Source organism: Wyeomyia smithii, chromosome 3 (genome assembly GCF_029784165.1).
Source record: "Wyeomyia smithii strain HCP4-BCI-WySm-NY-G18 chromosome 3, ASM2978416v1, whole genome shotgun sequence".
In the NCBI taxonomy this organism is placed as follows: domain Eukaryota; kingdom Metazoa; phylum Arthropoda; class Insecta; order Diptera; family Culicidae; genus Wyeomyia; species Wyeomyia smithii.
This window is the reverse complement of record NC_073696.1, coordinates 248,680,562-248,692,995: the sequence shown is the minus strand read 5'-3', so window position 1 is coordinate 248,692,995 and position 12,434 is coordinate 248,680,562. Positions and strand designations below refer to the sequence as shown.

General features: G+C 37.2%; 4 protein-coding genes across 4 annotated transcripts in view; 3 read left to right on the top strand and 1 right to left on the bottom strand.

The window, feature by feature from the left end:
* Window positions 1-4,058: 4,058 nt before the first annotated feature.
* Window positions 4,059-5,046, top strand: LOC129727848 (probable Golgi SNAP receptor complex member 2). Its single transcript, XM_055686067.1, has 2 exons — window positions 4,059-4,396; window positions 4,453-5,046. Exons 1-2 carry the CDS (start codon window positions 4,260-4,262, stop codon window positions 4,952-4,954), a joined length of 639 nt encoding a protein of 212 aa, XP_055542042.1. The 5' UTR covers window positions 4,059-4,259; the 3' UTR covers window positions 4,955-5,046.
* LOC129727846 (MRN complex-interacting protein) lies at window positions 4,919-6,379 on the bottom strand. Its single transcript, XM_055686066.1, has 2 exons — window positions 5,938-6,379; window positions 4,919-5,881 (listed from the first exon to the last, which is right to left on the bottom strand). Exons 1-2 carry the CDS (start codon window positions 5,986-5,988, stop codon window positions 5,030-5,032), a joined length of 903 nt encoding a protein of 300 aa, XP_055542041.1. The 5' UTR covers window positions 5,989-6,379; the 3' UTR covers window positions 4,919-5,029.
* A 3,827-nt stretch (window positions 6,380-10,206) lies between these two features.
* On the top strand, window positions 10,207-11,104 carry LOC129730609 (exosome complex component CSL4). Its single transcript, XM_055690071.1, has 4 exons — window positions 10,207-10,452; window positions 10,509-10,660; window positions 10,715-10,811; window positions 10,873-11,104. Exons 1-4 carry the CDS (start codon window positions 10,291-10,293, stop codon window positions 11,086-11,088), a joined length of 627 nt encoding a protein of 208 aa, XP_055546046.1. The 5' UTR covers window positions 10,207-10,290; the 3' UTR covers window positions 11,089-11,104.
* A 524-nt stretch (window positions 11,105-11,628) lies between these two features.
* The window catches only part of LOC129727904 (coiled-coil domain-containing protein R3HCC1L), a 70,897-nt gene continuing 70,091 nt past the window's right edge, over window positions 11,629-12,434 (top strand). The window contains exon 1 of the mRNA XM_055686177.1: window positions 11,629-12,228. The gene's annotated coding sequence lies outside the window, so the exon portion shown is untranslated. The remainder of the gene's footprint in view (window positions 12,229-12,434) is intronic.

Genomic DNA, 12,434 nt, shown 5'->3' with positions numbered 1-12,434 from the left:
TATTTATAAAATTCCAAAGTTAAGGGTTTTTCAGGTGGCCCGTTCATTTGAAATCAATTTTGTTCAAATCGGTTGTGTAGTTTTCGAGATAATGATGCTTAATGATTTTTACATTTTGATACATAGCCTCTAAACTAAAAACCCGATTACAATGAAATTTAATAGGGTCTTATGGGACAACAAGACCTTTCATTTGCAATTAATTTCATGAAAATCGGTCCAGTCATCTCTGAGAAAAGTGAGTGAGAATAAAAATCTGCACATACACACACACATACAGAAAATGCTCAGCTCGTCGAGCTGAGTCGAGTGATATATGCCATTCGGCCCTTTGGAGCACTTTTTTACTTTCGGTTTTGCAAGTGATTGCTATACCTTTCTAGGAGAAAGGCAAAACGTTGTTAAAACAAGCTTGAAGCTTACAGTAAAAATACCATGTTTTTTTATGGATACAATAAAAAACACCGTATTTTTACTGTACGCTTGTAAACAATTGTTGTCATTACCATGTTTTAACAACGTTTTGCCTTTCTCCTGGAAAGGTATAGCAATCACTGGAAAAACCAAAAGTATAAAAGTGGTCCCAATGGCCGAATGTCATATACCACTCGACCCCTTTCGACGAACTGAGCATTTTCTGTATGTATGTAAGTATGTGTGTATGTGTGTGTGTGTGTATGTATGTGCAACTTTTTTTTCTCACTCACTTTTCTCAGAGATGGCTGGACCGATTTTCATAAAATTAATTGTAAATGAAAGGTCTAGTTGCGCCATAGGTTGCTATTGTATTTCATTGTAATCGGATTATTAGCTTAGAGGTTATGTATCAAAATGTTAAAATCACGAAACATCAATATCTCAGAAACCACACAACCGATTTTAATAAAATTGGTTTCAAATGATCGGGCTGTCTCCAGAACCCTTAACTTTTGAGTTTCGTAATGATTGAACATATGGTTCAAAAGTTATGTAAAGAAAAGTTATCCTGAGGTTGTTTAAACTCACTCATTTTTATCAGAGATGGCTGAACCGATTTTCACAAAATTAGTGTCAAATGAAAGGTCTAGTTGCCCCATAGGTTGCTATTGAATTTCATTGCAATCGGATTGTAACTTTGTCCGTTGTTTATAAAAATGTGAAATCACATAATGAAAGTAAACATATTGACTTCCTCCTAACGATCACTGGCTAATTAAAAGGTAGAAAAGTGATCCAAATGGCCGAATGTCATATACTACTCGACTCAGTTAGACGAATCGAGCATTTTCTGCAAATAAGCATGTATAGGTGTATATGTTTGTGTGTGGGTGTGTACGTGTGTATGTGCACCTTTTTTCGCACTCACTATTCTCAGAGATGGTCTGACCGAACAGATTTCAATGAAATTAATTGCGAATGAAAGGTCTAGTTGCCCTATAAGACCCTATTGAATTTTATTGTAATCTGATTTCTAGTTTAGAGGTTATGTATCAAAGTGTAAAAATCACGAAACATCAATATCTCAGAAACCACACATCTGATTTGATTAAAATTAGTTTCAAATGAACGGGCTATCTTAAAAACCCTTAACTTTTGAATTTTATGAAGATTTAACATGTGATTCAGAAGTTATGGAAAGAAACGTGTTCTGGAGACTATTTAATCTCACTCATGTTTCTCAGAGATGGCTGGCCCGATTTTTATAAAATTAGTGTCATATGAAAGGTCTTGTTGCCCCATAAGACCCTAATGAATTTTTTTACAAACGGATTATTACTTTGCCTGTTATGTTTAAAAATGTGAAATCCAGCTATGAAAAGAAACATATTCCAAAACAAATTACTTGGACTCACTCATGTTTCTCAGAGATGGTTGACCCGATTTCCACAGAATTAGTATCAAATAAAAGGTCTATCTACCTCACAACACCCTATTGAATTTTGCAGTAATCGGACTGTAACTTCGTCTGTAATGTATCGAAATGTGAAAATCACGAAACTTCATTATCTTAGAAACTACACAACCGATTTGAACAATATTGATATCAGATGAACGGGCTAGTTAAGGGTTAACTGATGAATTATGATTGAACACGTGGTTTCAAAGTTTGGCAGCCCCATACGTTCCCTTTTCATTTGATTGTAATCAAACTTAAGCAAGCGTTATGTTTTAATTTGTAAAACAACGAAAGTCTATTATCTCAAGTATTACACGATTTATTTGAACATAACTAGTGTCATACAAATGAGTCATCTCTCAAACTTACAAATAACAAAGTTCATAACAATTTGATATGCTGTTGAAAAGTTTTAGAAAGAGAAGAAATTCAAAGACTATTCAACACTTTACCTGCTTCGATCAATATATATGGCCTCAACATGATTTAAATGTGGTATCGTACTATCTGAACGTTCTCGGCATCGCTCGTGATTGAATTGTTCGAAATTAGAGTCATTGCTTTTATTTCGCTATTTCTTAAGTACTAACATTACGTCAAATTCAATTTTTTATACTTTAATTACAACATCAATATTTTAGAACCCAAAGAGTGTATAAACATTTATTGGATTTAAGCATTCATGTAAATCTATTTTTACAAATAATAAGTTTGAATGAGACAGGGTGAGTCTGACCGCTAGGTGGATTAATTTAGGTTTTTTTTGTTGTTGAATCTACCACCGACAATAATTTCACCATGTAAAACATTGTCAGTGACTTCTAAAATGCCTGAAAAAGGCTGTTAAGATACATAACGGTCCCCCTTTTTCATGGTAAAAATGGCAAAAACGATGTTGTTTATTGTTCTGGACAATGATATTTAATGTATAATTGATGTATTCACAATGAAAAACATATAGTTAAATTATGGTATAGCTATGTACAATTACAGCAATTTTTAAGGTTTTTTAAATGTTTTTTTAATGATATTTTTTTCGGGTAAGATCGTTAAGATGCGAGCTATTGGCATCCCTATACCGAGTAGCAATAAATGTAGAGCAACATGTCAAAAGGATCTATCTACTTTCATCGATTTTCTTGATTGACTTTTCCTTTGTTTAATAATTCAGCTATTGTAACTATTCCCAACGTGGTTTTTATTTAAAATGCTAGATTAGATTCTCCGCTATCAAATGATGTAAAGGACATATCATGAAACGTGTTTAATAAGCCGTGGCGGTTGAAAGAAACCGATCGATCAAAAAATCGATTAAAGAATCGAGCAGATAGATCCTTTTGACATGTTGCTCTACATAATAATAGACCTCTCCAATTGTGCATGTATTGGTGCACTTTACACCGTGTAAGTCGGATTGAAAATGAGGCCAACAATGTGCTGTCAAAATGACTGCATTGATTGCGGAATTTTCATTTTCTTTCACTGACTTGAAACTCAATTTATTCCTACGCGGATTGTGTGATTTGTTTACGGATAGTATCCTACAAAATGAGTATTTGATTTCCAGTACCGAGCAGCTCAAAAAAGACTATATTTTTCGATTTGCATAACCCCGGTAGAGTTAAGCAAGAGTCATTTATAAGGCAAACAATCCGAGTTTAGTGTGCGTGACTAAGCTGTCAGAAAGCTCTATGTTGAGATGTTAGCTCTTGAAACATGGCGTGATGCCAAAGGGGTGTTAAGATACAAACACGCGGATGCAGATTACCAGGGTCTGACGTTTAATGAGTATACTGTATCCGATATCTTAATGCAAAATGGCGTCATTTTTTCAGTAAACAACTTTAAAACCATGATTTTTATCGAACACAGTGCAGTTTTAACATTAAGATATATTACCGTGTAAATGGTGTTACCAAAATTATCACAATAATGATTGTCATTACTGGCAAATTTTGTCGTGTCTTGCGATGTCAGTGGTACCGCAATGTCAGTGGTACCACAATGTCAGTGGTACCGCTATAAAATTTGGTAACGCGACTTTTATATCGAATTTGACGTTTATAGCATAGCCCTGCAGATTACCCTCAGTATCGGATAACGACTTTATTCAATTTCAAAAAGATGGCAACACTATCGTTATTAACTCATCAATTCCACCACCTGGGCGTTACCGACGATGACGTTTCACATTCATCTCTTTTTGTTGTGATTCATTCAAGCGAGTGTATAATTTTGAAATGCTGGCAAATTTCACCAGAAAAATGAAATCAGTGTAGAAGCGATGGACATTCTTCGTTAATTAAAATGTTTTTGGCGTTACGTAGCTTACTAGATCTTAAAGCATTAATACAAGAACAGAATCTGTAAGTGAACCTCAATCATGGAAGCGTTGTATTTCCAAACAAACAGTATCATTCAGGAAACTCATCAATGCTTTCAACAACTTAACAACGTACGTGTCGGTGACACCGGGTCTGTCGAAGCGGAAATACAAACTAAACTCACTGCGGTAAGCGCGTAAGTAATTTAGATTTCACATCGAACGTAGTTATGAAAGTTCCGCTAACCCTCAGCAACTGTGACCGGCTCGATGTTCTGCTGTACAAAGTTCCGGTGGCGCAACGGCCGAGCGCCAAAATGCGAGTAGATCAGCTCAAGTACGATCTGCGTCATCTGCAGGCAGCCTTAAAGCTGTACCAGGACAAAAAGGCTCGCCGTGAGCTCGAGCATGCCGAGCGGGAAAGTTTACTGAATAAACGCTTCACGGCCAATTCGGAAACCTCGATTGATATGGACTACTCGCTGCAGCATAACAATGCGATGAATAATGCCCATCGCGGGGTCGACGAAATGATCTGGACCGGAAGTAACATACTGGACGGGCTGCGTAACCAGCGGGAGACACTGAAGGGGGCCAGGAAGCGCATTATGGATGTTGGAAATACCCTCGGGCTCTCCAATCAAACGATGAAAATGATCGAACGACGCGTGGTTGAGGATAAATATGTGATGATCGGAGGAATGATTGTAACGTTGTTGATTATTACGTTAATTATTTACTTCTTCGTGTTTTAGAGTCACCGATATATACAGAACAAAATTTGTGAATGTGAATGGCCTTAGATGCTTTGCAAAATCAGCTATAAAATATTATAACTCTTCTTCTACACTCGTTACATCATTGATAAGAAATTGACTCCATTTCGACGAACTACTTGGAGATTGAGCATTTACCTTTGTACTTTCCAATACTTCGCAAGTATTCTCCTGCGTCAGAGTTGATGGCTCTCGTTTTGATTTTTTACTGTAATTCATCAAGGGATTTGTTTTCCCTATGTTTCTATCACTAGACGATTCTGCTTCCGTCATGAATGTAGCCTGTAAATCCGAAGTTTTATTGGCATCAACTGACGAAATCGTTCGTTCTGATTTGAAAGTAGAGGCGTTTTTTGAATGATATTTGAATTCCTTTTCAAATTTGCCAGTCACTTGATGAAAATCCATCAAGGGTAGGCAGGTGGACGTCGCGGGCCTTTTCATGGTGTACGAAGTTGGTGTATAATTAAATTTGGTGCTTCTACTATTCACTTGTTCACTATCTTTAAAGACTGAGGACTCATTATTCGCCGGTTTAGTACTCAAACATGCTGTTACAGGAGATACTAAATCTTCTTTCATCTCCCTATCAGGTGGTTCACAGAAACTCTCCCATTTATTGTTTTGCTTCAAAGCACCTAAATTTGTAGAACAATGTTGGACTATATTTTCCGACCTTTCCTGGACTGGATTCGCAAATTCGACTGAAGCTAGGCTGATCTCCCCGGACAAAACCTTCTGCGAAACCTCTTGCATTATTTGTTCCTCGCTCATTTCACGGTTACTCAATTGCTGTACAAGCAGTCTACATTCTTTGCCCGAGCCGCGAGCAAACTCTTTGATTAGAGATTGTTTTGAGCCACACAATTTGCAGACCCATTTGGGGGCTTTCTTAACAATATCGGACTGGAAAAATATAAAAACTTCAGCGTTTCTTCTGATTCTCAAAAGGAATTACATACCTGAAATTTTTTGCACTGATAGCAGCGAACGACACGTAATTGTTGCGGCATTTTCAAACGCTAATTTAATTATATTAAAATCTGTATATGTACTTACGAAATTAAGTACAAATCAAGAAGCAGTAAAATATCACGTATCATTCATTCACGTTCAATGTTGACGTTGTTTCGGTTTGGCCTTTTGGCGGTCTCTATCAAAAAGAAGAGTGGCCAAGATGGCTTCTTTCTCTTCTTCTTTAGTATAAAACATATCCCCGGTTGAACATTATTTTCGTTTGCCTTACGCAAAATTCAGTGCAACCAGAAAAATTTATTTATTTGATTATTTTATTTTTATTTAACAAAAAGCACAACAATGAAAATTATACTACAAACAACATATAAAACAATGCAACAAAATTTTGTCTATATTTACATCATCATACTTCTATTGTCAAACTTTTTCTTCTTGTTTTTCTCACTTCTCCAGACTTTTTCGAAACAAAATTTTTTGGTGATGAGATTTTACAATAGAACACAATTAAAAATACTCGGCAAAACACTCAATTCCTGTTGCAAAAGCAAAGCAAACCAAAAGCAAAACCTTGGAGCTACATTCCGTATCGGAACTCGACCTATTGTTTATTATACACAGATTTCGCATCCAACTGAAAGTATACGATTGCGGGGCTAGGCGCTACGATCTTGCTGACACCAACAGCTTCCCCCGAGCCAGGTTTCGAGAACATACGACGACTGGATTGTTAGGGCAGCATCGTACCTCGAAACCAGTAGAAGATTGTAAAATCAAGGGTAAAATGGTTTTTTGTGAAGAAAAGCTTAATTTCATGTTACAATGTAGTTGTACGTTGTAATAACATAATAATAAAAAAATATCTTCACTGCATATTCGACTATTGCGTGGGATGCTCAAATTTGGAATATTTTTCTCAGATTCACGCATTTTTTGGCAACTGACAATAAGTTTCTGCATCCTTTGGAAATGGATAAAATTTAATGCCCAGACCGGAACCACAGTAGGTTTTAAAACCAAACGCTTGGGATTTAATTCAAATTCATTTTTGCTTTTATTTACCGCAACAAAACAAAATTGTGTCCACAGTATTGAACTTTCACTTACTTAATGATTGGGATAAACACCAGTTGTTTGGCAACACGGCAATCTGAACCCCTTTTGAATATTGTCACACACGCGTGCTGTCAAAATCAGCCAATCACGTTTGGAGCAAAAAACCTGGAGCAAACCGAGGTATCATCTTGGCCACTCTTCTCTTACAGCAAGCGCATCGGTGAGTTGCCATTTAAGTTGCTATTTTCACAACGCTGGCCGTTGCTATTTTGGATAGCAACCGATTTTCGCACCGGTCGTTGCTAATGGGGATTACCAATTCCACTATTTCTTTTTCACACCGGCAGTTGCCAATTTCTGGAGACCGTCACTAGCCAGCGTTGGCAAAATGTTTGTTTGTGATGTATTTCGCATATCTTTTTCGGATTTAGTAATAACCAACTTATCCGTCAGTCAATCGTTTCCGGAATGAGCTACGTTCTTTCTACTTCATAAAATGTTCCCTCCATTTCACGAAACTTTGTTTCCGTTTTCCCAAGTTATCGATAGCATAATTCTTTTGCAGGTTTTTTTTTTACTTGTGCGTACTTGGATTTTTTCATCCTTATATGTTTATTTAAAGTAATTCCGTAAAACTGGGCACGTCCCGCAACGTTGGCTTAAATGACTATTCTACTGAAAGCTGGCGAACTGTCATTAGTTGTATTCTGTATTTCATGCTGTCTCGGTTCCCACAGTTTGCTATTAATATTTGAAAATTTGCCGCCAAAAAAAACTTAAATATAGAACGCGTAATTTGTTTTCGAGTATTTGGTTGATTCTAGTGATGGAGAAAATGATTTCGCAGAACAAATTTCCTTACACGCGATTAAGAAAATGGTTTTTGGAAAGATTCGGGGCGGCTCTCAGCCTAGTAAATAGCCAAATATTGACCACCATGCGGAGGAAGGTGCCATCCAGCGTTTTAACAATGTTTTTATCGGAAACACCGGTCTATACCGATGACCATTTCCAACGCCGCTTTCGAACTCATCTTAGGTTATTTTTGAAGATTGAAACAGCGGTAAAGGAGAAAAATGGTTTTTTATAAAACGACCGAACGAAACGGGAAAATAGTTGATAATACTCCCGAGCAGATTTGCTCAAACCTTCCAGGTTTATTGAATAATATAGGCCAATCTTGTGAGAATTTGAGCTTCCCGCATCGTGTAGGTTGCAAACCAAAATGCCAACCAAAATGGCCATCTCAATAAAAAACCTATACAAAATGTTTACCTGCCCGAAAAAACACCCTGTACAAAATTTCAGTTCAATCGGAAATAAAATTGAGTAGTGGTTCACGCCGACACTTGCGTCTTACGACGTGTTTAACAAAACGCATCGTCTTCCGAGGCCGACCAATTGAGTCCGCATTCGAAACACTCATCATCTTCGTAATATTATTACGAACATTCACTATCGAGCACAAAAAAAACAACAGTTTGACATTTCATCAAATAGCAACGATTCGGATCGTTGCTATCGCGTTGCCAAATTTAATAACTCGCTACTACCCGAGGTGGGGATTGCTATTTCCCAAACCAACATAGCAACGCCCGGTGCGGTTGCCGCGTTATGGTGGGAGTTGCCAAACTAGCTTTAGAAACTTCAATTTAGCCACTGGTGGGCTTGCTCTTAGGTCTCTATACACGGTAAAACAGAAACTATTTAATGTCTATTCAGATTTTGAACAAAAGTGAATTTAGCAGCTGGGTTTCATATGTCAAGGGATGCCAGAGTAGACTCGCTTGTGATAATGAAAAATGCAGTGCATCGCAAAATCTTGTATTAAAAACTCTAAAAATGTCAGTGAACCCTAGAGGCTAGACAACATTATATTCATGAAAAAAATTTCGATAAATTATATAACACGATATTGGTTGATATATTTTGATATTTATCGTTTATCTGTCAATTGGGTTGTTTAGCTATATCAGTTTTTTATATCATCTGAAAGATCTGCATTTTATAAGTAAAACGTGATTTAAAAAAAATTTATCGTTGTCCTTCGCTTCTTAAATCACGATTTAAAACTGCTCGAAATCGCTACAATGACAGTTCGCCCATATACCAACTGTCATTGTAGCGATTTAGAGCGAATTTTTATTCTTCATTTGAAAATCGAAGGATAATGATAAAAAGTTTTAAAAAATCACATTTTGCTCAGAAAATTACACTCCTTCAGATGATCTATAAAAATCGAAAATCCGTGAATAGCTAAACAACCCAATTGATGACATCCTCCAAGGATAATGTAACGCTTGATGTAACGGCAATGAGCTATGCTATAGATAGCGGGGTGCCCGAAAATGGAACGGTAAATACTTTTTAATATTGAATATTGAAATATTTCGCAATATATCAATAGTGTCTTACCCCTAGGTAAAACCAATGAAACACAAATAAAATGTGAGTTTTTTTTTCGACAAGCGGTTCGCAAAGGGAGCGTACTCATGATTTTTACACACCTCTCTCCCCTCTTAGCATTTGGTTCCAAATTCTCACCCTTTTTCCCAAAAAAAAACAGCATTCAATAACCAATACCGTTTTTTATTGAGAAACGCTACGTTGATCTCAATCCAAACCCTAACAAGTCCCCCTTTCTTGTCTCAGTATGAAATTAGATCTGCTACATTCTTTCCCGAAAAAAAATCACATCGCAACAACCTTAAAAGTTACTGTAATTGTACATAACTATGTTTTTCATTGTAAATACATCAATTTTACATTAAATATCATTGTCCAGAACAATAAAAAACATGGTTTTTACCATGAAAAAGAGGGGCTGTTATGTATCTTAACAGCATTTTTTCAGGGTTTCTCCCATACATTTAGAAGTCACTGACAATGTTTTTCATGGTAAAATTATTGTCGGTAGAAAATTCAACAACAAAAAATATTGTTAAAACATTGAAATGACAAAAATTGTTTGCAGGCTTACAGTAAAACTACAATTTTTTTTATTGGTACAATATAAAACATTGTCCATTTACTGTTCTCACCGCAAAATACATCGTAATTTTTTTTTCAGGTTTTTCGCCACAATCACGTTTCCCTTCGAAAATATTTCGTGATAAATCAAGTATGTCTTACCCCTCGAATAAACCGATGTGATCGATGTTCTTTCGAACCGAAATCGTAATCGCCCAATACTAATCAAAACAAAACAACATTTCTGAAAGCGTACGGCACACATGGCACAACAGTTGGTAAAAGCATTGAAGTAGTAATTACAATTATTCAAAATGGTTAAAACTATTGACGATAAAGAAAAGTACATCTGCTACCCTGGACAACGGCTTTGTGCCATGACGGAATACACAGTTGGAGGAGAAGGCACTTACGAGAAACTCGGCTATCTTCATGCAAGTTTATCGGGAGTCGTTCGTATTCGCAAACAACACAAGGTACGGTAATTGTTTCATTGTAACGTAAATTTATGATTTCATTTCCTTTCTTGTAGAATAACTATATATCGGTGGCATCATTCGGCAGTAAAACAGTAGTGCCGGTGGTAGGCGATGTTGTGACTGCTAAAATTACAATCATAAATCAACGATTTGCAAAATGCACTATTATTTGTATTGGGAAAACCTGTCTCAATAGACCGTATAGGTAAATTACGTTTTTAAACATTTTTATTTGTTTTATGACGATTCATTTTAACAGAGGTATTCTACGCAAGGAAGATGTTCGAGCTACGGAAAAGGACAAAGTAGAAATGTATAAATGCTTCCGACCGGGAGATATAATTCTTGCACGAGTGGTACGTAATAGAATATGTTCTCATTCTATGTAAAGAAAAGTTGAACAAAGATAATTTTCAGCTTCCCCAAGTAGAACTGAACACGTACTGTTTATCGACTGCTGAAAATGAGCTGGGAGTTGCGGTGGCGATGTCAACCAGGTGCTCGGAACCTACACCAATGGTTCCTGTGGGTTGGACTGAGATGCAATGTCCTGTAACACTGGTCAAAGAACTGCGTAAGGTAGCTAAGATTGTGCCTGAAACTGCACCACCGAATTACGATGGAAAAATATAAATTCCTAAAATAAGAAGCAGTCATTTAAAATGAATGTGTTTCCGAATCACTCTCAAAACTCGCTATGGTGGTCTAAACTCAATTATCTCTGCTAAATAACTGCTAGTCGCTCATACAACATACCCTGGCAGAATTCATTGCCCTGTTTCATTTGCTCGCTAATGAAAATTTCGAGATCACAACAGAACAGATAGTGCGTTTCGAAGAAGGTCCTTCAAAAAGCCTTAAGTTGTGTAGTGTAGAATCATTCCAGTGTTGTTGTCACAGTAACAAGCTGAAGAGTTAAAAATCACACCGGCATAACCCTTAACACTTGAAAAAAAAAAAATGTGACGCCAGATATTTCACTCTTTAAATATTCGTTCATTTCAAGCTCGCGCTCGACGTAGCGCTTATTTACTTTTTGATTTTTTACGGTGCCCACAATCGCTCGTATATGTATGCGTGAGCATTTCTGCCAGAGCTCGTGTGCTACTTTTGTGTTGTGTGTGTTGTGCCGAAACGTCTAACGGGACGGGGGTTCTTGCGTGTGTGTCTTCTACTCTTTGACGGGGTCTGTGTCTGACGGTTCTGACACCAATCGAATGTCGCTCCATTTCCGCGGAACAACGGGTTCAGTTCTTCCGAAAGTTCTTTCATTCGTCGTTATCCGGTGCGGAATTTGCTGCACAATTTCTTAGATTTCGATTGTCTACAACTTTGTGAGTTTATCTGAAGGTGAATCTGTTGGAAATTTTTCCCCAACCCCAAAACAAAGGCGGAAGACTTTTTTTCTAGTGCCGAAGAGAAAAACAACGGGACAAAAGTCACAAGTGGTGCCGAAACAAATCTCAAGGTTCCCTGCCTGAGTAGGGCTTATTTTCCAAATGCAAAGTGACCTTGCTGTTCGGGTGTGATTTCCAACTAAACGCTCTTAGTTTTCTTCGCGCCGTGTTTTGCCCAGTTTTTTCCCATAGAAAGTGGTGGAAATTATTCGTACTGCAGCCCCATTCGGAAGTGATCGGATCTGGGCTGTCGCAGCCCGTTGTTCAAACTGGATAACTCAATCGTAAATCGATACCTTAGTGCGGCTGATGACGAGTTCGTTTGGTCAGTAGATCAGGATATCCGGCAGTTTGTCCAAAAAGCGAACCAAAGGAGGTAGGCTGTGAATGGTCATGATTTTTTTTTAGTTGTATGTGAAGCGGAAACGGGAATTAATGGAATGACTGAAAATTGTGCGTTGCTCTACTTTTCCCTTGCCGGACCGCTACTGCTACTGTTGTGGCATTATATAGTCACTCTGTTGCACGTAGTCAGCTCTTACACCAAAATGCTTTCAACAATGATAATCACTAACTATAGTA